The 25268-nt window shown below is 38.2% G+C and overlaps 1 protein-coding gene across 1 annotated transcript in view; it reads left to right on the forward strand.

Annotated features, from left to right (window-relative positions):
• LOC122807260 (plexin-A1-like) overlaps nt 1-25268 on the forward strand; it is a 2134283-nt gene that overhangs the window by 259479 nt on the left and 1849536 nt on the right. The window contains exon 2 of the mRNA XM_044078363.1: nt 1726-3020. Coding sequence (XP_043934298.1) covers nt 1854-3020 — 1167 coding nt within the window. The 5' untranslated portion in view covers nt 1726-1853. The remainder of the gene's footprint in view (nt 1-1725; nt 3021-25268) is intronic.

Here is a 25268-nt window from a genome sequence, read left to right on the forward strand (position 1 = left end):
CTGGGAATTTTTCTTCTACTTTTTGCAAGGCTCGGAATGTTGGGATGCGTAACAGTATTGTAAGATAATGCAAGGATTTATAAGGTTACATAATATAATATCTACTGGTATGTGTAAAGACATCAGAACGTGTGACCACAATTTTTGAAGTAATGGCGTACAGTACTACATTGAGGGGTTAATGATTAATTTTATGTAGTTTCATTGAGACTTCATTGCAGTACAGCTGTTGAAACAAGAAAATCTCAAACATAGTGGCAAAATATAGTATTTCACCACATAGAAAAGTGCTTTACCACATCATCCCAAGCCTGCTAACTTGGATAGAAAAAAGTGCTTTGCTCCCTTATCTCTAAATATACTAACTCAGAGTAGACAAAAGTTGCTGTACAAAATAAGTGTTTTCTGTTCCTGCTCAACCTCGGAATCAGTAAAAATAGTAATAGAATGTAATTTGAAAAAAGGATCCACAAAATCACTTCTTGACTGCCCTGCTATTACTGTGAAGCATGCACTACAAACCAGGTCTCTGCAGAATGATTCATGGTTAAGTTCACTACTTCTCTTACATGATTGCCTACTTGGCACCCTATCACTAAATGTAGCTTATTCTCTTAACTTGGTTATAAGGTGTGTGGAACAGCTAACATTATTTGTCATTTACAAGGAATAGGTGGGTCTATGTTAAATCAGTGAATTTCCCAGGGAAAAAAATTGCTGCCCCCCCAAAAAAACTTTAAAGTTGGGGGCTTCGCCCTTCAAACCCCCCCCTCCCACTTAAATATACCAACTGCGAGATTGCACTAAAGTAGAGGAAATGGCAAAGACCCGAAAACAGCCCAGCGATTGTTTTTTTCCCCCTGGGAAAATAAAACTGCTGTTCCGAGTGTCGGGATTTTCAGCTTTCGCTGAAAGAGGGTCGATAAATCAGCGTTCGCTTTAAGCGTTCACTGATTTAACAGAGAAGTGAATAGTCTTGTTTGTTTTTAGAGTTTTTCTTAAAACAGTATTAGGTTTTGCTGACAATAATAAAGGAGAGTCGCCAAATTACTAATGGCCTTACAATCTTTTTCATTCATGTTTAGAATGTGATACATTTGTGTCAGTTGGTAGGTTACCACATCTCAAATAGTGAGGGATGTGTTAAGGGAACAAGTTAAAATTAGTACTGTTAGATGTACACGTTCATAAATTTTAATTTAGATAGATGTATGAACCTGAAGCCAACAAGTATATCTCAACAATCCCTGATATTGCCTTGTGTTGTTGCCCTGTCCCTCTGAACTTTTTCTGGTAAATCACTGAACATTATAGTTGGTCAGTAATGGCTAACATTAGAGCTTTGTTCTGAAAATACCTGGTGATGCAAAATCTTTCTGTTAACTTTTAAGTGAGTTAGAGAAATATTTTAAAATGTACCAGATTTTAAAGGTCTACCCATTATTTTTGCATTTATCCTGATATTCAGAGGAAGGGAAATTGAGATGTATGCCTTTAAAGGAAACCTTTGTATATTACAAATGTCTGAATTTGATCTATAATCCTCAAAAAAAAAAAAAAAAAAAAAAAAAAAAAAAAAGGCAGTTTGACTGTTTTGCTGAAGCTTTTTGTTTTTGCTGGGGGAGGGGTGGGTGCTTTGCTTCCTAAACGTTTTATACAGTAATAGAAATCTGAATCATTGCAAAACACAGGAACCTGTTTAATAATGTGCTTTTTGCCTTACAGGGCTGGCTAAATCACCAGTGTAGAGGATGCCTTAAATGATGATTAAATGTCGGATTCAGGGAAGGAAGCGTAAATTTTTCGATAACTTTCTCAGCTTGAGGAAAACCTGTGCCATTCACTTCTGAGAGATGAGGAACTTTCCAAAAGTATGCTGCTTGGCTTTTTGCTTCCAGACCCTATTATTTTTGGGAACTCTTTTGTATCCCTCATTGAGCAGACCTGAGCCATTTAGAACTTTTAACGTCAGTGAGTGGAGTCTATCTCATTTGGTAGTCCACAGCAAGACTGGAGATATTTACATTGGGGCAGTAAACAGGATATTCAAACTCTCAAGCAATTTGACTCTGTTGCGTACGCATGAAACTGGACCAGTGGAAGACAATGAAAAATGCTACCCTCCCCCAAGTGTGCAGTCTTGCCCTCATGGCTTGGTCACCACTAACAACGTGAACAAACTGCTGCTAATTGACTACTCACAGAACTGGCTGATAGCCTGCGGCAGCACCTCTCAGGGCATCTGCCAGTTTCTCCGGTTGGATGACCTCTTCAAATTAGGTGAGCCCCATCACCGCAAGGAGCATTACCTCTCAAGTGTGAATGAATCAGGTACAATGTCTGGTGTCATCATTGAGTCTTCTGATGGTCAGAACAAGCTGTTCATTGGTACCCCTATTGATGGGAAGAGTGAGTATTTTCCAACATTGTCAAGTCGAAAACTGATGAAGAATGAAGAAGACGCAGAAATGTTTGGCTTTGTGTACCAGGATGAGTTTGTTTCATCTCAACTTAAGATTCCCTCTGATACCCTCTCCAAGTTCCCATCATTTGACATCTACTACATTTACAGTTTTAGCAGTGAACAGTTTGTCTATTACATGACCCTTCAGCTTGACACTCAACTTACCTCACCAGATTCTAGTGGAGAACAATTTTTTACATCCAAGATTGTCCGTCTCTGTGTGGGTGATCCCAAGTTTTACTCTTATGTGGAGTTTCCCATTGGTTGCACCAAAGACGGAGTGGAATATCGGCTTATTCAGGATGCCTATTTGAGCCGTTCTGGCAAGTTGTTAGCAAAATCTCTGGGCATTTCAGAAGATGAGGATATCCTGTTCACAGTTTTTGCACAAGGCCAGAAAAACCGAGTCAAGCCACCTAAGGAGACAGCCTTGTGCCTCTTCACCTTGCGGCAGATCAAGGAGAAAATAAAGGAGCGTATTCAATCCTGTTACAGAGGAGAAGGAAAATTATCCCTTCCATGGCTGCTCAATAAAGAGCTGACTTGCATCAACTCGGTAAGTCCTGGAAGGTTGTTTTATGAGTGTGGCACTTAACAGGAATTTGCATGGAAATCCATTATTAAAGGTTGAAATTTGACTGTGCATGTTAATTTGAGAAAAGTATGATATAAGCAATCTGGCAAACCTGTTACACTCAGATGTCTGGTGTGCCTGACTTTTTTTTTCTTTCAAAGCTGTGTTGAAACCATGATGCTTAACATTCCCCCATTGTTCCTTAAAATAAGGAATTATTATTTGTAGTGTTTATATCCCCCTTCACCCTCTAAAACATGCCTTGCAGTTTGGAATTTAATGCCATCATTGTGTTTCTTGTACCTCTGAGGTATGCTTATAAAGCAACAAAGGTAAACCGTATATTCTGTTTAGAATTAACTAGCTAATGTATTAGTGTTAAGAACTGAAATTAGCATTGTAGTTTGGAAAATACTTGACTTAGAATCCAAACTGACACAAATGCTATTATATGAGGGGTCTCTGCTCTGCAGTAGTTTATGGTCATATGTTTAAGTCCTGGATTTGTCGTCTCCTAGTACCTTATCTAAACCCATTTGAGTCATGTCCTTGATCTCACCTGGAAGTGAAATTTGACTTGGTACATGTTCGTTTTAGATTGATTGACAGGAGGAGAAAATTGATCCATACGGATTTATTTCTGGTTCAGGTGGGTAAAACAAGGGTACTATAAGTGAATTGCATATAATAGTACAAACCATCAAACAGCTTAAGAAGGTAAATGTACATACAAGGAACCAATTGGACTGAAAGTACAAGAAGTGTAAAGCAGACAGTTGCATATCGACCAAAAGAAAGGTGGATCTAATTGTTCTTGTTTAAAATAATGTGCTAAGAGGTGAAATGAAAGGAGTACTGGAGGTAGAACAGTTCAGGTGAGAAGTTAGGGCTCTAAAATTGAACACCTGTATGAAAATGGTAATAGGTGCAGAGGAGAGAGACTGAAGTAACCCGTATACTGCCAAGTATACATGTAGGTGTCCTAAATATTCCAGTGTTCTTCTTTTAAGGGTGTAGTATAATAAAAAATGGTAACGTGCTTTCTCAGTAACGACACTTGTGACTACATTGTATTTCTTTTCCTACTTCAAGGAAGTACAGTTTGATTTTTTTTTTCTGAAATCTGGGTAATTTTCCAGGCTTCTAATTATTTTCTGAAGTCTGGGTAGTCAGCAGGCCTTTGTCCTCCCAGGCTGTTTAATTATGTCTTACTACTAGGTGATTTAGATGTGTACTAGCTGTTTTGTAGTTTGTGCGCTACTGGAATTTGTGCTTTTTGTCTTCTTTCGACATGGATAATGACAAGGCTGCTGATTTAAAAAAAAAAGTTCAAAATGTGGTTGCGAAACCTCCTCCACAAGAGACCATGCCACATTGATAGCGTGTCTGTAGGTGGAACATCTGGATGTTTCTTGTGACATTTGTGAGAATTTTGGTTTTAGGGCACTACAGGAGTGAAAGAACAAACTTTTTGTACTTGAGGGACAAAAGCAAAAAGTCAGAAGAGATTCGGTCCATCATGGAATCTGTCAGAGCCCCCCCCCCCAAAATAACACATTTGGAGGTTTTTCCTCATAAAGAAGTTATCCACATCAGCCTTTAGCTTTGAGTAGGTCTCTCAACATGAGGTTTCAGTAGGCTATTTGTAGATGTATGTTTTATTTTATTGGTCTAGAGTGTTAGCAATCAGGTCTAGAGTGTTCCTGTTAATGTCTGTGCCTGATCTGCCAGGGCCATCCATAACACAGTTCTTTGAGCAGAGTATCCATTCCCTACTGTCAGATGTTTTTGATGTTGAGACTACTGACTTCAGATAGGGTGTTAATTGTCATGACCTCGAGGTTTAGGGATAAATCAATTTTGATCTTGGTCCCTGTCTGTTAGACATTGATCCCTTAGGTTTAGGGCTTTGACCTCAGGTTTAAGGATTTTGCCAATCCTGGGGCCTACATTTCTGGTTTCCTTGCAGGAATTCTCTACCCTGATTATGGAGTTAGTCCAGGGATCCACTTATTCTGCTTTTCCAGCTAGCCACTCTACTTCTAGCAAGGACAGAGTTGCTGGTGGATTTTCACAGGAGGTTATTTCAGTGTCTGAATCCAGGTCTTCTCCTGTGATGCTTCACTGCCTGATAACCTCATTTTCAGGGAAATTTTGGAGCTCATCTACACAAAAGTTAAATGTCCCGTGCACATCCTTCATGAGGCATTCAGGTCCCCCCCTAGGTCATCCTGTTTTATGGTTGCTCAAGCTGGTAAGTTGGTTCAGGTTGCTGCAGATAATGCTTGGAAGAACCCTGATGTGGTGTCTTTCCTCCTAAAAAGACCAGGTAAAATTCTCTGGCATTTTAAGGACTGCTCCAGTTGGTCATAGATCACTGGCGGACTCTGATTATAGTTTTGCCTGCCTTAGAGAGAGGAAAACATGAACCACTGCCCAAAAACTGTCCATAAATGTTGTTTGCGATGGATTGGCTTGGGAAGCATCTGTTTTCATCCTTCAGTGGGGTTGGGGTTGAAGTACTATGTTAATATATTAAGATTCCATAGGGCGCTAACATGAGGTAGCAGAGGCTCTGAAGGTGTTTCTTGACTCGAAGCTTGAAAACAAGATTGTTGTTTTCAACAAGCTACAAAACATTTGTTCATTGTTTAGCCAAGTCATGCACCTTGCTCGTAGCACTAACAGCCCGACAAGAGCAGTAGACACAGGACTCTCAGTTCATCAGTATGCTTGACTTCATCTCACTGACTGCCGAAAACACTAAGGCCAATTTTATGAATGCCCTCTTGGTAAAACCTTCCTGTTTGGTTCCAAGGTAAAAGCTGAGCTAGAGAACTGAGAAAGTGTGGAAAATGTGCTGTCCAAAATTGGGGAGAAATTCCATGCTCTTCATTGTCCATTCTTGTGGAAGTAGCAGAACCCATGTCAGCTGTGGTTTAGATGCTCCAAAAAGTCACATTTTTGAAGTCCTAGTAAGGGTTGCAGAGACAGCTGTGCTGTCAGAGGGGTATGAAGTTTTTGACAGAACAAACAGGAGTACCTTTGTGCTGTTTCCAGAGGGCAGCATTCTACACACTGAGGCCTTGCCTTGACTGCTTGCTTCTTGAGGTAGTTAAGGACAGTTTGTCCCTCCACTTGACTGAGTGGTTGGCTGTCACACCTAACAGGTAGGCAAGAGATATGAAAGGGATAGAACAGCCTCGAAATACAAGTCCACACTTGTGTCTGTCTCTTGTTCTTCTAACTGCACCACCCTGTCAAAAGGCAGCAGCAAAGTTATGGGCACAGACCCCACTTGCAAAAAGAGCCATCCAAGAGGTCCTGCTGGACCCAAAAATGCTTTTACTTAGGGTTGTTTTTAGTTCCCAGGAAGGCCAAGCTTAGTCAGCCAGGTCACGATCTAAGAGTTTTTCCATAACCACCTTGCAGAGCCTCTTGCAATTCATTTCGCTCAGGTCTGACCTCCCCGGGGTTCAAAATCTTTGGGAATTTTCCCAACAGTTTCACTGTAACACTGTACAGTACAATGAGCATGGTACAGCAGTGGTACAAATTTACTTTAATTGCTGATGATCTAGTCTCCCTCCTTATCCACTGCTGACATTGTTTCTTAGGATTTTCTCACTACAGAATATCATTCCTCCTTTTCTCCTTTACACAAATCTCCCTGTTGTGGTGGGGTTTGGCTTCATTGACCTGAATGCACCAGTAAAGACTTAAAAAGTCATGGGCATTCAAAACCCATGTAGCTGAAACACTGTTAAGTCATTGAGGGATCATTTGCAGGGACCACCACAGCAGGAGGCTTATTCCTATTACACAGTGAAGGCACGCAGCATTGCTGGCTATTGCTTGTAGTGTTTTTTTTTCTTTACATGTCTTTGGGATGTGCCTTTTTTTTCTACACTTTCCAGCTTCTTTCTTGAGCACCTAACCTCCTCTTGACGATTTAGCATTTCTCAATCTACCCTTCTCTTTGTCCTTGTATACCTCACTTCCTGGTAGCATCGCATTTCAGCCCCTGTTTAATGTGGCCCATGTTGGTATTATACCTGTATAGTCTGTGCCTCATAAATGCTGCATGCTTGTGACCCATTCAGGTGCTTAAACACACGGCAGATACACAGCATGTGGAGTTGTGAAGTCTGTGGAGTATTGCAGCAAGCTTCTATGACTTTTCTTTGTATGTTTTTTATTGTCTAGGGTACTGTTTGTAAGAGGAAAAAAAAGATTTAAGGCTGGTAAATCATATATGGGGATGAAGAGTTTTAAAAATCAGTCACAGAAATGGTGATATGGAATGCTTGTTTTTATCTGATACATATGGAGCACAGATTTCATATGGTTTAGGGAGAGGTCTGTCGCAATGGTGTTTTCATAAGTCATAACTAAACTACCAGATTGAGACCATTGGCCAAAGTTTCAGAAGCCCATAAGGTGGACATTACAAAGCCTAGCATTCAGAAGTAGCATTTAATGTTGCTGCTGGTGATGACTAGGTGGGTACAGGAGGGACACCAGCTGTAGTGCATGCTAGGCCTTACATATAAGTTGTTGCTGAATTTGTCTTTGGGTTTGGGAAGGGACGATAAAACTGGCTTAGCAGTTTGTGCACTAACCACTGAGGCATATTCTTACCTGTGGGGATGTGCAGATTGATGGTAGCCGTCAAGGTATAAGTGATACTTTTGAGACTACCTTTGCAAAAGGAGTATTATGAAGATGGACAACTAAATACTGCAGTAAAAATAGATGCGACTTTGCTAGATACATGCCTGTCTGGAATTGTAGTTCTTTGGTTACTTTGTCTGGTTTATTTCTGAAAACACTTTTTCCTGTTTGCATCCGCTAGTTAACGTATCTGATTCTGCAGCCAGCCGCAATATTTTGTTTTGATTAGAAGTGTATTTGTGTCAAAAGACTAGAGCGTATAGCTGTTAGTTACTGCACTGACTCATGGAGGCAGCGTAGCTGACCTGGGAAACTGATAGTTTGTCATATTTACACTCGCAGTTGGACAGGTAACAGCTGGCTGACAAAACAATAGGCTTTTAGGAGCGTTGGTCTAACAAATCAGATTTTCTTTGAAACAAATCAAATTTAAGTCGCTGCTGATGAAATGGCTACAAACGTTCATCACTGGTTTGCTTGAAGCAGTAGCATTTCTTTTCCTCCCATAAATCTTGTGGTCATGTGTTTGAGGGTGTATTTGTGAGCACTGCTACAGCAATTATGTGACGCACAAATTAATTGGGTTTCACATCAGAAGAGGCACTTAATTTATCAGTATTCCTACAGTATAGTGCTGCAGTGTGGGTGGATTTGTAGCCTCTGATAAATGTGTCATAAATGATAAAATACAACAAAATGAAATGCAGCAAACATACCATAATGAAATACATACACACAACAAGTAAACCACAAGTATGAAGCACTCGCAACAGGGTTTCACAAGGGGGAGAGGCTGCTGCTTAGCAGATAAGTTTACAGACCAGTTTCAGTACAAGTGTTTCTTCCAGTGCAGTTTCATGCATTTGCATAAATTGTGTTTTTATAATCAGATTAATAGTGAGAAATTTTATGTAGTTATTGAAAGAACTGGTAAAGACTGAGATTGCATATGGATGGATAATTGGTGAGAAAATGCAGGACAAAGTAGAGAATCAGTATTTTCTTTGGTATGTTTTAACTAGTTTTAGTTTGCTTTTCTAGCCTTTCCATACATTGTTTTCTCTCCATTCAATAGGTGGCACAGTGCTTGAAAGTAGCAGATGTATGTCTAGCCAGTGTGTGTGCTGATGGTGGGGGAGAAGATGGATTTGGTAAAAAAAAAAAAAAAAAAAAAATTGTATATGCACACACACACACATATATATATATATATATATATATATATATATATATATATATATATATATATATATATATATATATGGGTGTAGGACTCATGCTCGACTACCATGTGTTCGAATCACAAAACATTGAACACACATACACGAAAGCGCTTCCGTGTATGTGTAGCTGAAAAAAAAAATCTACACTTCTGCAGGGGGGCTTCACCCCCCCCCCCACATTGATATTCTCACTCTGAGATCGCACTACAGTGGGGAAAAGGGAATTTTCCCTTACCCGCACTGTAGTCCGATCTATGAAACAGGCGCACATACACGGAAGCGCTTGTCGATGTTAAGTGCTTTCGTGTATGTGTGTTCGATGTTTTGTGATTCGGACATATGCTAGTTGAGCATGTGTCTGGATCCCATATATATATATATATATATATATATATATATATATATATATATATATATATATACATGTAGACATACATACATACACACACACGTGTGTGTGTAAAATATAAGTATCCCTAGACAGCTGTACTTCTGTTGGGCTTTTCATCTTCTAATGATTTCTTTTTCTTGGAAAACAGTAATTACAGTAGCATCCTGCATAACCAGGAGAATCCGTGCAGGAAAGTAAGTGTCACTGGATGATGACCTACAGATTATACTCTGTTCTGTTTGTGCCCTGCAGATAGTGGTGGCAATTTGGACATAAAGTCACTCTAACAATGAGCAGAAGGGCAGCCAAGGGGTGCACTGGTGCAGAGAATTGACTGAAGATAGTTTTTGTTTGCAGATATTGTCTCAATGCACTATACTAAACTGTATGAACAGTTTCCTGCATTCATTGAAAAGGTACAGCAGTGTTTCCATTGCCCTGCACTTTTTTTTGTACGGAGTGAAATACATTATGATTTGCTTCTCCATGTACTGTTTGACAACAGTATTACAATGTGGTTTCATAATCTGAGTGCAGTTGTTACAGTTAACGGACTCTCACAGTACATGTAATACTGGTGTATAAGTACACTCCGAAACAAGAGTACAGTTTTGAGATACTGTGACAGCAATATCGAAAACTTTAGGACTTGTTTGCTCTCTTATTTTGGATTTCTGTTGTAGTGAAGGAATGATAAAAGAGCTGTAATCAAAATACATTTTCATCCAGATATATTCCTTCTCTGACCACCATTAAACTGCCAGTAGTAACTGTCACCTGTGCTATTTCTTGTTTTCTGCTGGGCCCCAAATGCTTCTCTGACATTACAGCACACCTGTACCTGAAGAAATCCGTCTCTCTCCTGTTCGCGTGCGCACGTGTGTGTGTGTGTGTGTGTGTGTGTGTGTGTGTGTGTGTGTGTGTGTGTGCGTCTCTTTCTTTCTCTGTGTGTCTTCTCTCCTTCTCGGTCTCTCTTCTTCTTCTTCTGTTTCTTTTTCTCTTTCTGTCTCTCTCTCTCACACACTCGCACACATACATGCGCACGCACACACACACACTCTTTGTCGTGGTTTTTGAAATGTTAACTATAACCATAGTATGTGATGATAATACATCCCATAACTGGTCAGTCAGAGAAGAGAAATGGCTGCACGAAGCTGCTGTTACTATTACAGGCCTGGGGAGTGATAAAACACGGTTAAACTGCGTTCTTTGTATGAGAGATGGGGATGTAAAGAGGGGAGGGGCAAAACCAACAGCAAAGAAATGCATATGTTGTGAAAATTCTTTTAGCTTGCAGCTAAGCAGCTGTGCTGCAGATTGTCTGGCAGCACAGTTTTCCACAAGCATCTCTCTCACCTCGGCATTGAAATGGGGAGAAAAGCAGGCCAGTTGTAAACTAGAGTTCTGTTAAATTACTTAATAGTTTATAACTAATGCCCCACTTTAAAGAGAGCAGGCCTGAAGGGAACTTGTCGCATTTCATTACACCACGGCAACGGTCCAAGATTCAAGTGTGCTGGCTGTATAGTGGAGAAAAAGGGGGCTTTATTTTTAGACTGCTCTGATTGATGTATGGCTTTATCCAGCTTGCAGTGTCTAGCGCTTAAACACTTGAGGTGTTTGTGAAGGTGATGGGGAGCCTAGAAGTGCATATAAAAAGTCTCAAGGGAATGTATAATAATATAAGTGAGAAATCAATTTTTCATGGTTTAAATGGGTAGTGTTTTTACTTATTGATATGCAGCCTACATTAGACAGTTTAACTAGCCTTGTGTAATACATCAGGATTTAGCATCAACTGAAACTGAAATTCAGGCATCTTCTTTTATCACAGCTGTTGTAACGTTATTCTGAGGCTGGAATTATGGACATTATAAGCCTGCAGATTTAACTGTGGTCTCTGTTTTGTCAACAGTCCGGCACCACATCACCATCACACCACCTTCAGAATTTTTTCTCCCTTTAATTCATATTTACATCATTTTGCCATGTGTACAGAGGGTCCCTTATTGTAAGTTCTTGTGTTTGTCTTTGCTTAACTTGAAACCTAAGTATTTTTTTAATCAACATTTCCTTTGGTAAGTTTTCTTTGCCACTGTTCCAACAGAAGTGCTGAGCACTTGCAGAGTCCTGATTTCAGCAGGAGAACCAACAAATTTTAAAGTTGGATATCTTATGTAAGCTGCTGCTTGGTTACCCCTAAGGTTGACCATGTACATTTACAGGTAGAACATTAGATACAATGGTTTAGACAGTAGAGATGCGGTCTGAGCAGGTTCATATCCATTGAACTGAACTGAGTCATGGTTCTGAAAGTAATTTTTTGCATGTTCAGGTAGTAATGAGATCACTGTTCGCATTGTAAGTAGTTTCAATATTTTCCGTTTGCTTCTCCAACTAAATTTGCTTTCCAACAGAATGCAGTCTAGGTAGGTTATTTTAGCATAACCTTGCCTTTTATTTTTATTTATTTTCTAGTAGGCTTCCTTTTGAGATTCTGAGGTACACAACTGCTCCAGAATGTTGCCAGTGAAAGTGTGACTGCCGTCAATATGTACTAAGTCTGTGGTCGTCATACCTTCGATTAGTTTTACAACCCCAAAGTACAGCAATCCCAGAGGAGTGGGGGAGGGCAGCTACCCCCCTATCTAGTAGAAGTGTTTGTAAGGCCCACCTGCAAAAATGAATGTGTCTGGCATAAGTAGTCTCGAGACTCATTGTGGCTTCTTTTAGTTTTTTATTTTATTTAATTTTTTTTTTTGTATTTTATTTATTTAGCAATCACTGATTTTGAAATTGTGGAATTTTTAGCTTTAGCTCTTGTGCTTCTAATAATGAGGCTTTCCATAATGTTCAGAGATGGGGCAAAACTTGTAGATAGTGGGTTAAAGTGATGCTATTTAAGGTGGTTATGCGTATTGTACACGTATGAAAGTGATCCTTTATTGCAATTTTAACACCAATGCTTTACAACTTAAAATCAAACATGACAATTAAGGAGGATTTGATCAAAAATTAAGCTAACCACTGTAAATGTGTAGTGAAAAAGTCTGCGTTTCTTAAGTCTATAATCAAGTCATTACAGTAGTGGAGGTTTGATATTGAGCTGCAGTACTGCTTTTCATCATTAATTAACCTTGTTCAGTGGACTGATCCTCTAGTAATATTTTCAGCCAAGGCCAAAGGCTGTACAAAGTGGTTGGAAGCAGGAGTACAATGAGAACCTACACCGTCATAGAGTTGAATGCAGAATCCACACAGACTGTAACAAACGGTCAGGAGTGGACCTGGAAGCTCAGAGGCAAGAACATAAGCCACTGTGTTACTTTGCAGCCTAGATGTATGCAACTGAGAGAGAATAAAGTAAACAAGCTGAAGTTCCTGCTGTCAACTTACTGTATATTGTTGCAAAAGCCCTGAAAACTAACAAGAGCAGGTCTGTTGTGAGATATTTGAGAGTTGCACTTATTCAAAAGTGTCAGGGTCTTAATTGAAATAAAAAAAAATATAGCAGTTATTTGTTTCAGCTTATGTTGGGAATTTGAATCACAAGGTGTTTCAGGGAATGCAGAGTTGTTGGTGGTTCCATAGGCTGCTAAACAAGATTTTAGGTGTTGCAGCATTTCTTGTAAGTCATCCTATTTTTGCTAGACTTATTGTATGCGAGTCCCCTGCATTGCTGATTTCCCTGACAAATTCCACCCCCCCTTTCTTTCAGGGTAAACATATCTGTATTCTGAAGTCTTTTTACATACCAGTTATGGTGTGGACCCCTTCACTGTTTTCTGAAAAAGTTAACTTTGTCAGCTGCATGCAGAAGTGGAGGGTCTTCAGAACTGTGCTCTTCATGTGTGGCCTCATCGAATGTATAGCTGGAGAGTAACTCCTTTTTTAGTGATGGCATTTACCCTGTGTGTTCCAGAATTCCCATTTTTTTTTTGTCTTTTTTCATTGGATCTTCACTCATGGGTCATTGGAAGATGTAGTTATAACTAGGTGTGCATTTTTACTTGGTGTCAGTAGCTCATCCACAACGTTCTATATGTGTAGTTTGTTCCTCATCTTGCACTTTGTTCTGAAACTAGGCTGCCACACATTTGATTTGGTCTAGTGTAGTCTTGCTGAATTTTTTTTTCATATCTACCCTACCAGCAGTCACTGTAGATAAAGGTGTCTGCATCATCTGTATTGAAAGAGATGTTTAATCCCTTCAGCCTTTCTGAAATAGGATGTTAAAATAGACTAGAACCAAAACTCAGCCCTACTCAGTATGCCTACTCTCTCACATTCATTTTGTACTGTATTACTAATGTCGGTGTCCTAACGTTCAGATACATTTTGAGACAGCACAGAATCATGAGATCCACTCGAGTTTATTAACTTGTATGCATTGTGATATGGATTGCCACACAGTCATGACCTTTGGGAACTTAGCCACAGGTGAGGTAACATTCATACTAGCTTTGAGTTTTGAACCCATTCTCCCTAGCCATAAGGACTCTTACTTCCTGGGATGTCAGCACACACCCATTATAAGAAGGGACCTGCTTGCACTATCTTCAGTGCGTCCTTTCTTTTTTTGCTACATCTACACTAACTACTGTCTGCAGTGTATTCAGAGACCTTGGAAAAATTATCTGTGGAGCCTTGGAGAGGAACTGAACTTCTGAAAAGTAACCCATTGGAGAGAGTGTACCTGATTTAGTTTACTAATTGTAAAAATTGCTGCTGTTTGGTATTCCTGTTGTTTTTGTTATACAGTTGCTTCTGAGCTATTGGCAGGTATAGATAATAGGAATCAGTCCCTCTCTGAAGATATGAAGGTGTAACTCCTCGATGCCACCCTAAATAAGAATATGCTCTTAGGGCTCTCTACTAATAATAATCCCAAAAGACTGGTGGGCAGAGGGAAGTGACTGCTAAGGGTCTGCTACAGGTGCCTGTGTGCTAGTAGCTTGCAACACATTTGCACACTGTCACTTGATCGAAAAGGTATATGCACAACTCCAACCAATTCGATCTTCCATGACTAAACTCTTCCAACACCCTGTCCTACAACACTGTGTATGCTCATACCAGAACTGACCTAACCCTAAAAATCCAAACTAAACTTTAAAATATGGTTCCATGACCCTAAGACTACTTTCCTGCTCCCTAACCCCAAGACTCTTCTCATTTCCAAACCGTAATCCACACTCCCACCCACTCCCAATCCTCTCAGTATGGCTACCACATTTAGTGTCAGTGGTGCAACAGGTAGCACACACCCCCCTTTGGTGCAGAAGGCTATGGGTGCTTTTCCCTTGCCATGGAGTTTGATAGCTGACATTCCAGTGCAGCACAAGGAGGGGTGCTGCACTCCTGAGGGGTGCCATCTTTCAAGTGAGACATTAAACCAGGACCTTATCTGTTTGAGTTGGTGGTAGCACAGGTGGATGTTAGATTCCATGGCACCTATCAAAAAGTGTAGGGATCCTTTTATACAAAAAAGAACTCTTATTTACAACATATTTACAAATGTACAAATATATAACTGTACAGATCTGTTTACACATGTTCTCAATTTCCTTTCATCCCTCTTGCACCCCATTCCTTTTTCCATAACCACCATCCAATTTTATTAAGATTTATTTACCATTAAACATAGTTTAATTTATTCTTGCATTCTGTATAACCCATATGATATAAAGTAACTTTTTATCTATTCTTTTAATGTATTTTTTAATTTTCTTATAATATCCATATTTAATCCTATCCACGTTTTTATCCACTTATTGTATATCTTGAAAAAATATTTTTTTAAACAGTTTTCCCCATAACTTTTTACTCTTCTACATTTTAAAAATACTTGTCCCATAGTGTCTTCTAGACAGTGTAAACATATTCTATCACATTTCTTTTTGACATATTTCCTTTAACTGGCAATTTATCTGTTACCAGTCTCCCCCAAAACCTTGACATTCTACTTTCTGACTGCACCATTTGCTACTTATTTTTATAGCTTTTTTTTTGCCTTAGACTTTCCCATGGGTTTCCATAGTAATGTTTTATTATTCTGTTCTATTTTGTTCTATATCATTAATTTTTATTTTCCACAAAAATATTTTTCTTGTTAAACATTTTATTCTGTATTTTTTTGTATTTTCTCCCCATTGAATTCTAGTTGTATCTTTATTCCCAAATTTTATGTGTTACACAGAAATTGTCATTGTAAAATATATAAACCCCCCATCTTTACTAATCATCTAAACCTTTACTTTTTTATTTAAAGCCTTTCCTATCACCCATAGATGCTCATTTGTCCAAATTATTACTATTATCCAAAATTTGTTTTTTACAATTATAATGTCATCTGCATATATTAACTGAACTGGAATTCCTAACCCTTCAGGTGTTACATACCCTGTCTCCTGCATTTTGTAATTTATTTCACATACTATCACATTCATAACACAGAGTATACAGTTCATTAGACATCCCTGCCCTATACAAATCTTCATATGTACTGCTGGGCGTAACCAGCAATTTGTAAGTGTTTTTATTTTATTACCATATGCAATTTCCTAACTTTATCACCCATATTCTTTCATTATTACCTGTAAGATTTCATATCCAGTTGTACCAAATAACCTTATTAAGGTCTCCAATCATTTTCGCTTCTTTTCTATTCATAATATCATCCACAATTTCTCTAATTATAATTCTAATCTAGTAATTATTGACAACCCTTCCCCTTTATACTATATACCATCTTCCGTAATATTTTCCATTTTAGTTTCAAATCTGTTTTGTATTACTTTCATAAATATCTTATTCAATACTGTCAGTCGCCTGTTTTTTAATGGTCTTCTATCTTCCTTCTTCCATATGAAATTAAATATTCCACTATCTAATTCTTTATACATAAAACCTCCATTTAAACATTCATTCCAAATCTTTAAAATGTATTATTTTGCCAATTCCTTACATTTTTAGTTACTTCATACCCTATTCCATCTGATCCTGCAGTGAAATCTAGATTTACTTGTCCTAATACTTTATCTAGCTCATTTAAAGAAATCTCCTTTTCCAGCTATTAATTCTTTTTTTATTAACTTTTACTTTCCATGTTTTTTTCGCTACCTTTTTTCTTTAAACATTTCATGTACATATTGTACTAAACTATTCATAATCTTCTCCTGAGTTTTCATTTCTCCTTTTACATTTTTTATTTTTCGTTACACTACCATCCTCCTTTATTAATCTGTTTATGTAACTTGATATTGATACTTCTCTTTTTCCGTGTACAACTTTGCTTGTATAACAGTTCTTGTATTTTTTTCTCAATTTTTTTAATGTAATTCTTTTTCTTTGACAAAGTAGTTTCTATCACTTTCTAAAACTCCCAATGTATAGTTAGTTTTTTTGCTTTTTCTATATTTTCCATATCATATTACAACTGTAAAAAGACATGTTTATATTTTCTTTCATCCACCTTTCAGATCAATTTTTTATTAAATGTTCTCATGGTAATGTCTTTCTATAACTGTATTACTAATTTTTCTTTCCTTTATTCCAGGCTTTCTCCTTTATTCTTTTGCCTGTATTTTTATATATTTCTTCTTTTCCTTTATCTCTAGCCATATTGTAAGATCAGACAATCCTGTTTTAACTACCTCCCCATCTCCTATAACTAAATCTCCTAATACTATCAAATAAGTTATATACATACCCCTTTGTAAGTTGATGAGTTTTTGTCCCAAAGTTTTAACTTGCCACATTTTATAACTTCTAACATTTTTCTTGCATCATTTCTTTTCTTTTTATGATTGCTTCTTAGATCAGAATTATTCTCCTGATATTGTAATCATGTTTATCCCTACATAGTCTAGAATGGATTAAATAAGCTTTCCCTTTCTTTATAATTAGTACAAATGTGTAGTGTTATAATTCCAAGTACCCGTTCTTTCCATTTTAAATTTACAAGGGTTAAGCTTCCCATCTTTGCTAAAGTTACTCTGATATCTTTACAGCTATTTCAGAACATTTCTTATTTCCCAAATTCTAGATTATCCTTCCTCCTCATAGTTTGTCTGTAATCTTCCTTCAGTTTTTAAAAATCTTAAGTCTTCTAATATAACTACATCTGCATCACGTTACACCACTTCAAAATCCCTATTTTTCCTTACTAAATTCTTAATACTATTCAAATTTGCAGAAAGTACAATAAAATGTTTATTTTCCCTTTTTCCTTAGATTCATGGTGTCCTAGGGTTCATAGCTAAATACTAGGCTAGCTTTCTTAATGGACCATTTTAATCCTAGCCAGTTTCTCTCCCAAAGGTGAGAATCAAACACTGTACCTTGTGTCTGTGAGTCAAACACTATGTTTTTCTTTTACTACCTTCCAGCTTGTTTTCTTAATCACTTTTTTCAGAACTGCCTTCTATGTCATTTTTATTTTACTTATCTAATTTCTGTTCTATTTGTATTATTTCTAAACTTTTTGTTCATTTTTCTGCTTCTTTCCTTACTTTTATTTTCATGCTTGTAGGCCACCCATAAATAACCAATTTTGTTAAATTTATAACATTTGAATTTATATTTTTTGCATCCTGTCCCATTTCCCCACAAATGTATTTTTTTTTCTCACAGTTAGTTGTCAGATGTCCTTTTCCACAAAAAATGTTTTGCATTGTCCCCAGAATTTTATGGCAACCCTATTCCCTTCCACATTTGTCATGCTTGGTATATGTGTACTTTTTTCTTAAGGGTTTCAAATTTCCTTTCAGAGACCGTCTCTTTCCACATCCGTTTGAAATTGTACATATATTTTCTTTTTTGTTTCTTGTTTAAATGCTTTTATCACAAAGATTCCATGTGTTGATCTTTCTTTTTTCATATTCTCCAAGAAACTTTTCCATTGAATAAAATAGGCTCAGATATAATGTTGCAAAGTAAAATACATCTTTGATGATAAGAATAAATGCTCTTGCCTCTTGTGCTTTTACACTCAAAGGAGCTGTTTGATTGCAGCGCACTTCATACCTGTCCATTTTTTTGTCTTCTTTACTTTGAATCCTTACCCATGTACTTGAGTTTTTCATTTTCTTCTGCTGCTACTCTTTTGCCTTTTTTTACTTTCTATGTGCATGTTTTCTTTTCCCTCTCTGCACTATTCTTCAGGATTGTCTCTGCATCCTCCTTTTGTATTTTCTCCATAATGTCTCTCCAGGAAGTAGCTCTTTCATTTTCTGGCTCACTCTGCATCACCATTTAAGTACATCTTCCCATAACCCTTTTGACTGGAGGGTTATAATTGTACATCCATCATTTGCTGACTCATCTCGATCATATTTCTTTGAAACATCTCCACAGATTCATACACACATTCTCTGGACTTGATATTTGCTTTCTACTCCATCCCACTCACTACTCCATTATCTCCCCCTTTCTCCACCTGCCTCCCTGTTTCTCTGGGCCACCTCTGTCCCTGGAATGGAAACAGGAAGTGCTTGTACACTATTGGTCCCACTTTCAACAAAGTCGAGTAGGGGAAGTTCCCTGATGCCCTGGCCAAATTTGCCTTGTAGTATAAATATCACTTCAGGTCTCCACCCTGAAAAAAGCTACTAGCCTAGTGGAACTAACCCAGTCAATAAATGATGTGTAAAAAATTAAAAATGTACTTTTCTCAAACTTGAATAATTTGCTTATGTAAGCTGTGGCAGCTGCTTGCCTGAACTTGCATTTGACTTCGATCATGAGCGGAAATCTACCTGAGCTACAGAGCACTCGAGTCCCTGCATTTGAGGCAGTAGTCATTAAACATTAAGGATTCAGGCACTTGTAGTGCTCTGTCTAAATGTATATTTTGCCTTTCAGTCCACAAATGTAGTAGGAATTCCTCTTTAAGCAAGGGTATTATTACTGTGGACAGGGTAAAGGCAAGCAGTCCAAAGGTAAAAGGGCCACACAGAAGGGTTGTTACCTAATCCTCTCCTTGTCCCAGAGTAGGGGACCAGCTGACATCCCATTACTAATGTTGGGTAGACATAGTCAAAGATGAGTGGGTTTGACATATTTCTTCCAGAGGACCCAAAATCCACTTTCTTCCATTTGTTCCAGAGAACCAGGAGTTATGCAAGTTCAGAATATTAGTCATGCAATCTCTTTTGCTACTCCTTGAACGTTGGACTCTCCTAGTTAAGAAACACGTGTCAGGAAGCTACCATTTTTACTTTATTTACTTGGCCTTTATTTTATAAAATGTCTTTATGCATTAGCTAAATTATCTTATCCCAGTGATGTCGTACTGCAGGACAAAAGACATTCACATCTACCCAAACAAGGACAAATGCTTTATTAAGGTATAGACTCAGGAAAAGGCACAGAGGGCACTGGAGTTTACCCTGTACTGCTTCAGTAGACTGGACAACTTCTCAGTGAGGGAGAAGCACAGTTTGTAGCCAGCCAGAACTATGGTCTTCCTGTGGCTCTATTAGACATCATTCCTACCAAGACCTGTATGTCGCAGAAAAGGGTGGAGCCTCTAACTGCCCTCGTTTAAGGCATTAAAAACTGTGGTAGTAGCCAGACAATATTTGAAAATTTTATACCACATGGCATCCACCATATTGATAGTACCCTTTAAGCTACCTTCTCAATGTCCTCTCTTAAGGCATTAAAAAAAACTGTGATAATGGCCAACAGTACTTGAAGATTCTATACCACATGACATCCACCATCTTGAGAGTACCCTTAGCTAGGTGACACACAAGGAAACTGGTTCCTTTAGAGCACCTTGGTCCAGCAGTTTCAATCCTTAGAGTACATCATCATGGTTCTATTTTGTATCAGGAATGAACTGGAATGGTGGTTATAGTAATGGCAAAAGAATAAGGGCATGCCCTTCAGGCAGTTTACTCCAAAATCAGTCCTTAAACATGAATGCATTAGACATAACTTTGGTGCCTACATTCTGGCTCTCAGTATGGAGGGCACCTGGAACCACAGACAGGAAATGGCACACACACATAAATGAAATGAGCAGTCATACAAGTTGCTAAATCTTTTAAAGACAATTTGGAATTATGGGGCCTGAATGATTATGCAGACAATATCACAGTTATGTGATACTTTAACAATGGGGAGCATTTTGGTACTGTCTGCTCAGGTTTGGGACAGTCTCTGGAAATCCAGGGTTCTCCTGAAGGTAATTTGCTTACCCACACATGAGTACTTGTGTGACAAGCCACTTAAGCAAGACCTCAGTAGTATAGACTAGTGGATTCTAGATCAAGCAACCTTTTTAGACTTCCTTAGTAAGATGGTGCATACTGAAGACAGGCCTTTTGACTTCTTTTAGTAACAGACAGTTGAGAAAGTTCTGCTTCAGAGCACCAAACAAGCTTTGGCAATGAATGCCTTCATCTTGAGGTAGACAGACTGTGTATGCATTTACTCCCATTACTTTACTTCCCTGGGTAACTCTTAGTTAAAGCAGAAGGGGGCATACATTATTTTAATTGGCCAAAAAGAGAACAGACAAAACTGTTTTTCTCATTTGTGTCCGATGGTGAGAGAGAAACCTCTGTTGCTAACTCAGTAGGTGAACCTTCTGACATAGTGTGTGGGGTACCTAGCACATCCAAAATTGTTCATGTTCATACTGGCAACTTTGAGGATCTGCCTGTCTTACAGTTTGGTCACTCTTCTTCTCCTGGCATGCCAAAAGTCATGAGGGAAGCTAAAGGACTAAATGTCGGGTAATATTACCTCCTTAGATGTAAAGAGGAAGTTAAGGCATTACCCAAATAGAAATAAGGCCAGTAGAAAATTAGAAGTTGATTTCCTTTGGAAAAAATGAACAAGGGATGGGCATGGCAAAAACTATTTCCATATGGCTGGCATATTGCATAAACGTTTGTTGCAAGATTCTTGGAAGTACACAGCGGGAAAGATTCAAAGGCCATTCTACAATGGGTATAGTAGCTACCACTGCCTTCCTGTAAAGGGGTTGGTGCCTAGAGCATTCTAAAGATAGACAACTTTAGTCCTCTTCACCACACCATTTTGAAATACTACAGACTTGGGTTAACCTCTGCTTTCCTAAAAGGCAATCTGCAGTCTTTGTCTGAGCAGTAAGCCAAACCACCCTACCTAGAAGGACAAGCTTTCGGAATATTCACTTTTGTAATAGCAATCCACTCCGAGAATAACAACTTAATAGTATTAGAAGATGTTCAAATGTAGTTACTTTGCAGTCCTGGTTCCATCCTGCATCCCCTCTACTGCATGGAACAGTTCAAGGCCAGGATGGTTATCCACTTTATTTTGCTTTCCCCCCTTCATCCTTCTGACCTTGTCCTCACCCTTTCCCTGTTCAATTCTATCAGGAGGGATAAGATGCTTCAGGTGGTAGATTAAATCCCTGGGGCATGTCTTTAGTGCCAACCCTAGCTTTGGCATAGCTTCTGTTGTTAGGGTGCAGGTTGATGCCACCTATATATGAGGTATACAAGGACATCTGAGGTGAGGAGATGTCAGCCCAGCCATGGGAATGGGGAGAATGCCAAACTCTGAAAGACAGATCAGACTTCATACTCTGCTAGCTGCAAGAGATCTTTATTAATGGTTGCAGTAGTGACCTCACCCTAGCATTTTGCTGTTCTGGCAAATTGCTGTTTAGATGGGGTTCTGCAGGCAACTCATTTTTGAATGACATTATTTGGCGATCCTTTGTTTTGAGGTGGTTTGTAACTTCTTTGTTTGAGGTAATATCTTTATCTGATAAGAATGACTGTCTTCGGTAACAACTGGACAGATACTGTGCATGTGTTGAGAAAGTTTGTAGATGAAGCTTTTCCAAGCTGCTTTGACCTCTAGTGACATTTTGTCCAGGGTTTTGTGGGTACTTCTGATTAATGGGATGGAGGTACAGCACTCTAGCTGAGTTACTTAATGGTGCATCTTCCTTTTTTTGCTTGACCCTTTCTTTTCAGTTTTGTTAACTGTAAGATTTTGATTAATTAGTGAGCAAGTTTTTAACTAAATTAGTTATCAAAGCAAGGCTACATCTTTGTACAGCTGATTTTGCTTTGAGAAGTTTTGAACAGTGTAAACTTTGCTAGGAAAGTATTTCACTTTGGGTTAAACTAGAACAATGTTAAGAAATAGGTGTTGCTTTTTAACTGGGAAATGGTGAACTGTGCAGAGGTCATTCTTTTTGAGTCTTTGGGAGAAAAGATCTTGAGTAAAACATTGAAGATGGATTATTGTACAGCTTTATGTACCTCAGAGGTACATTCCAAGCATCCATTCTACTGTCAACTTTTGGCCTCTTAGCTGGCAGCAGGAAAATTAATCTTGCAGATGTATGGCTACTGTGACTACGTTACATGAGAACTGTATTGCACTCTTTTAATCCCAGCTGTCTTGCATTTGTTAAACATTAAAAATGCATTTACCCCCATCCCACTGTTGAGCACTGCCCTGATCGGCTTTTCTTAGCAATCTGAGCTTACTGTTCGTTTCCAGTGCCGTATCCTGTGTTTGCATTTAATAAACTGGAGGAAGTCCTATTGTTGACCTTAAGGCATCCAGTCATCTAGACAGCCAGCACCCACCCCTACAGGCTGCCTCTGTTATAGTCATTTAACCTTTTTGTCCACTTAATCCAGGCTGCCTTTGTTATGGTCATTTTACTCTTTCTATTCACTTAATAAATTGCATTGCACTGCATGTAATGTCCTTTTTAATTTCCCCAACAAAATCATTTGGAGCGTACTATTGCATACTTTGCTGAAACTGAGGTTTACCACATTCATAAGGCATTTTGACTACCACCTTATGAACAATAAAAAAAAATTGATCAGTTTGGACAGGCAAAGTTTCTGATGCATCTGGCTGTATTGTTACCCATCTGCAGGAAAACTGACACATTGGAAGTTCAAAATCCTACTTTGTTGAATCTGTAGAATCATTTTCTTAACCTTCCCATGTATGTGAAACCAACAATTTTTTCAGTTGTCAAACCTTTTTGTATGCCCACCTTTTCACTAGAGAACTACCATAAGAAATTATATATATATATATATGTGTGTGTGTGTGTGTGTGTATATATATATATATATATATATATATATATATATATATATATAGATATATATAGATATATATAGATATGTATACATGTGTCTACTTCTACATTTCGAAGTTTTAAAACTTCACATTTCTTATGGTCGAGACCATAAGATCAAAGTTTTGAAACTTTGAAATGTAAAAAAATTTAAAAGAAAAACATTTTTTATTTTTACTTTTTTGCAGGGGGGCAAGCACCCCTTCATCCCCCACACCACCTGTTTATTAAATATACCAAGTCCGAGATCGCACTACAACGAGGAAAACTCTGTATAGCGATCTCCATTTAAACGGCTTGAAGTTTCAAAACTTCCATCTTATGGTCTTGACCATAAGAAATTCAAAGTTTTGAAACTTTGAAATTTAGAAGTAGGCCCTATAGAGTGTGTGTGTGTGTGTGTGTGTGTGTGTGTGTGTGTGTGTGTGTGTGTGTGTGTGTGTGTGTGTGTGTGTGTGTGTGTGTGTCTGTATAAGTATCTTTCACTTCTGTAGCACCATTCTAGCTTTAGAGAATGTAGAGTCTCAGGCTCACACACTGGTTCATTCATATTGTATGTCTGCATTGTTGTTTTTTTTTTTTTTTTTTTTTTTGTAGGGGAGGTCACCTGGCTCCATTTTATCCTACTTGAATAAAATGGAAATACTTTTTTGTTATACTTTTTACTTGTGTTTATCGCGAGTTTGGGTTCTGTGTATTTCTTCCGTGAATTGGAGCTCGCCCTAGAAATCCCAGTGATGACTGATGACATAAATGTGTTCTGGGGAACTTCATATGTTTCTGGAAATAATCACAGTTGTTGGCAAGATCTTTCAGTAGTGGGCTGTAGAAAGAAACAAAAAGTCTTGTGAAACAGCCAGAAATAATCTGGGATTTCTGTGGTTTCTTTAAGTCTGCTTTAGCAGTAATGTTAGTAGGCAGGGTAGGTAGATTCCTAAAATAGTTTTGTTGAGAAACGTAAACTGAACTGAAAAAAGTAGCCAGCTTAAAGTTCATAGTTTCATATTGAAAATACATGTTTAATTTCACCTTTGACTGGAAGGAGAGTAATTGTTATCATTGGTTCTCATGACAAAGTTGTAGTTAAGCTCACCAGTGAGTTTTGGGGTGTTAAATCTGGTAAAACTGCATTTTTTTCCTGTCTACATAGAAAAGTAATGTGCACTGTTTGGTTTAAAACTACATTTCTTTCTGACATGCATTATGTGTAAATATGCAAAAACTGCTGTGTCCAGTTTTGTACATAAAGATATACAGCTGGTACATGACAGGAGCATTAAGATGTGTGGTTAGTGTACTTGAAAAGTTGTACTGAGATGGTATTAAATGCAGCCAGGTGATGTGAAAATATGTCAGACATTTAACACTGGTACAAATTACTACTTTGTCTGTCTGAATGCATTTAGTTGGCTGTGTTTTTCAACATAAATTTAAGCCAGAAGTCTTGTTCCCTGCTTTCAACTGATAAGGAAGATGGAGGCTTCAGAAGAAGTGCATTTACCTAGAACATTGCAATACAGATTTCTTCAAAATGCTGCGTATACAGAAGTGCTTTGTCCCTTGTTTAATATTGTAAATGTGCTTGGCTACAGTGACAGTAAGAGGAAGGGAGTCTGAACAGAAATACATTCTGCAAAGTATATGAGGTGCGGTAGACTTCAAACAGTATGCTATGTCAACAAATCCATTGCCAAATATCGCTGGCTCCATAGCTTCCTGTTACAGGTGTGAGACATGATTGTCTGAAACCTGAAACCCCCCCCCCCCCAAAAAAAAAGTAAGGTGGAATTCAAACCGGTAACAATGAATTCCACAACAAA

The sequence above is a fragment of the Protopterus annectens genome, chromosome 7.part0 (assembly GCF_019279795.1).
Source record: "Protopterus annectens isolate FY-2018-M chromosome 7.part0, PAN1.0, whole genome shotgun sequence".
Lineage (NCBI taxonomy): Eukaryota > Metazoa > Chordata > Ceratodontiformes > Protopteridae > Protopterus > Protopterus annectens.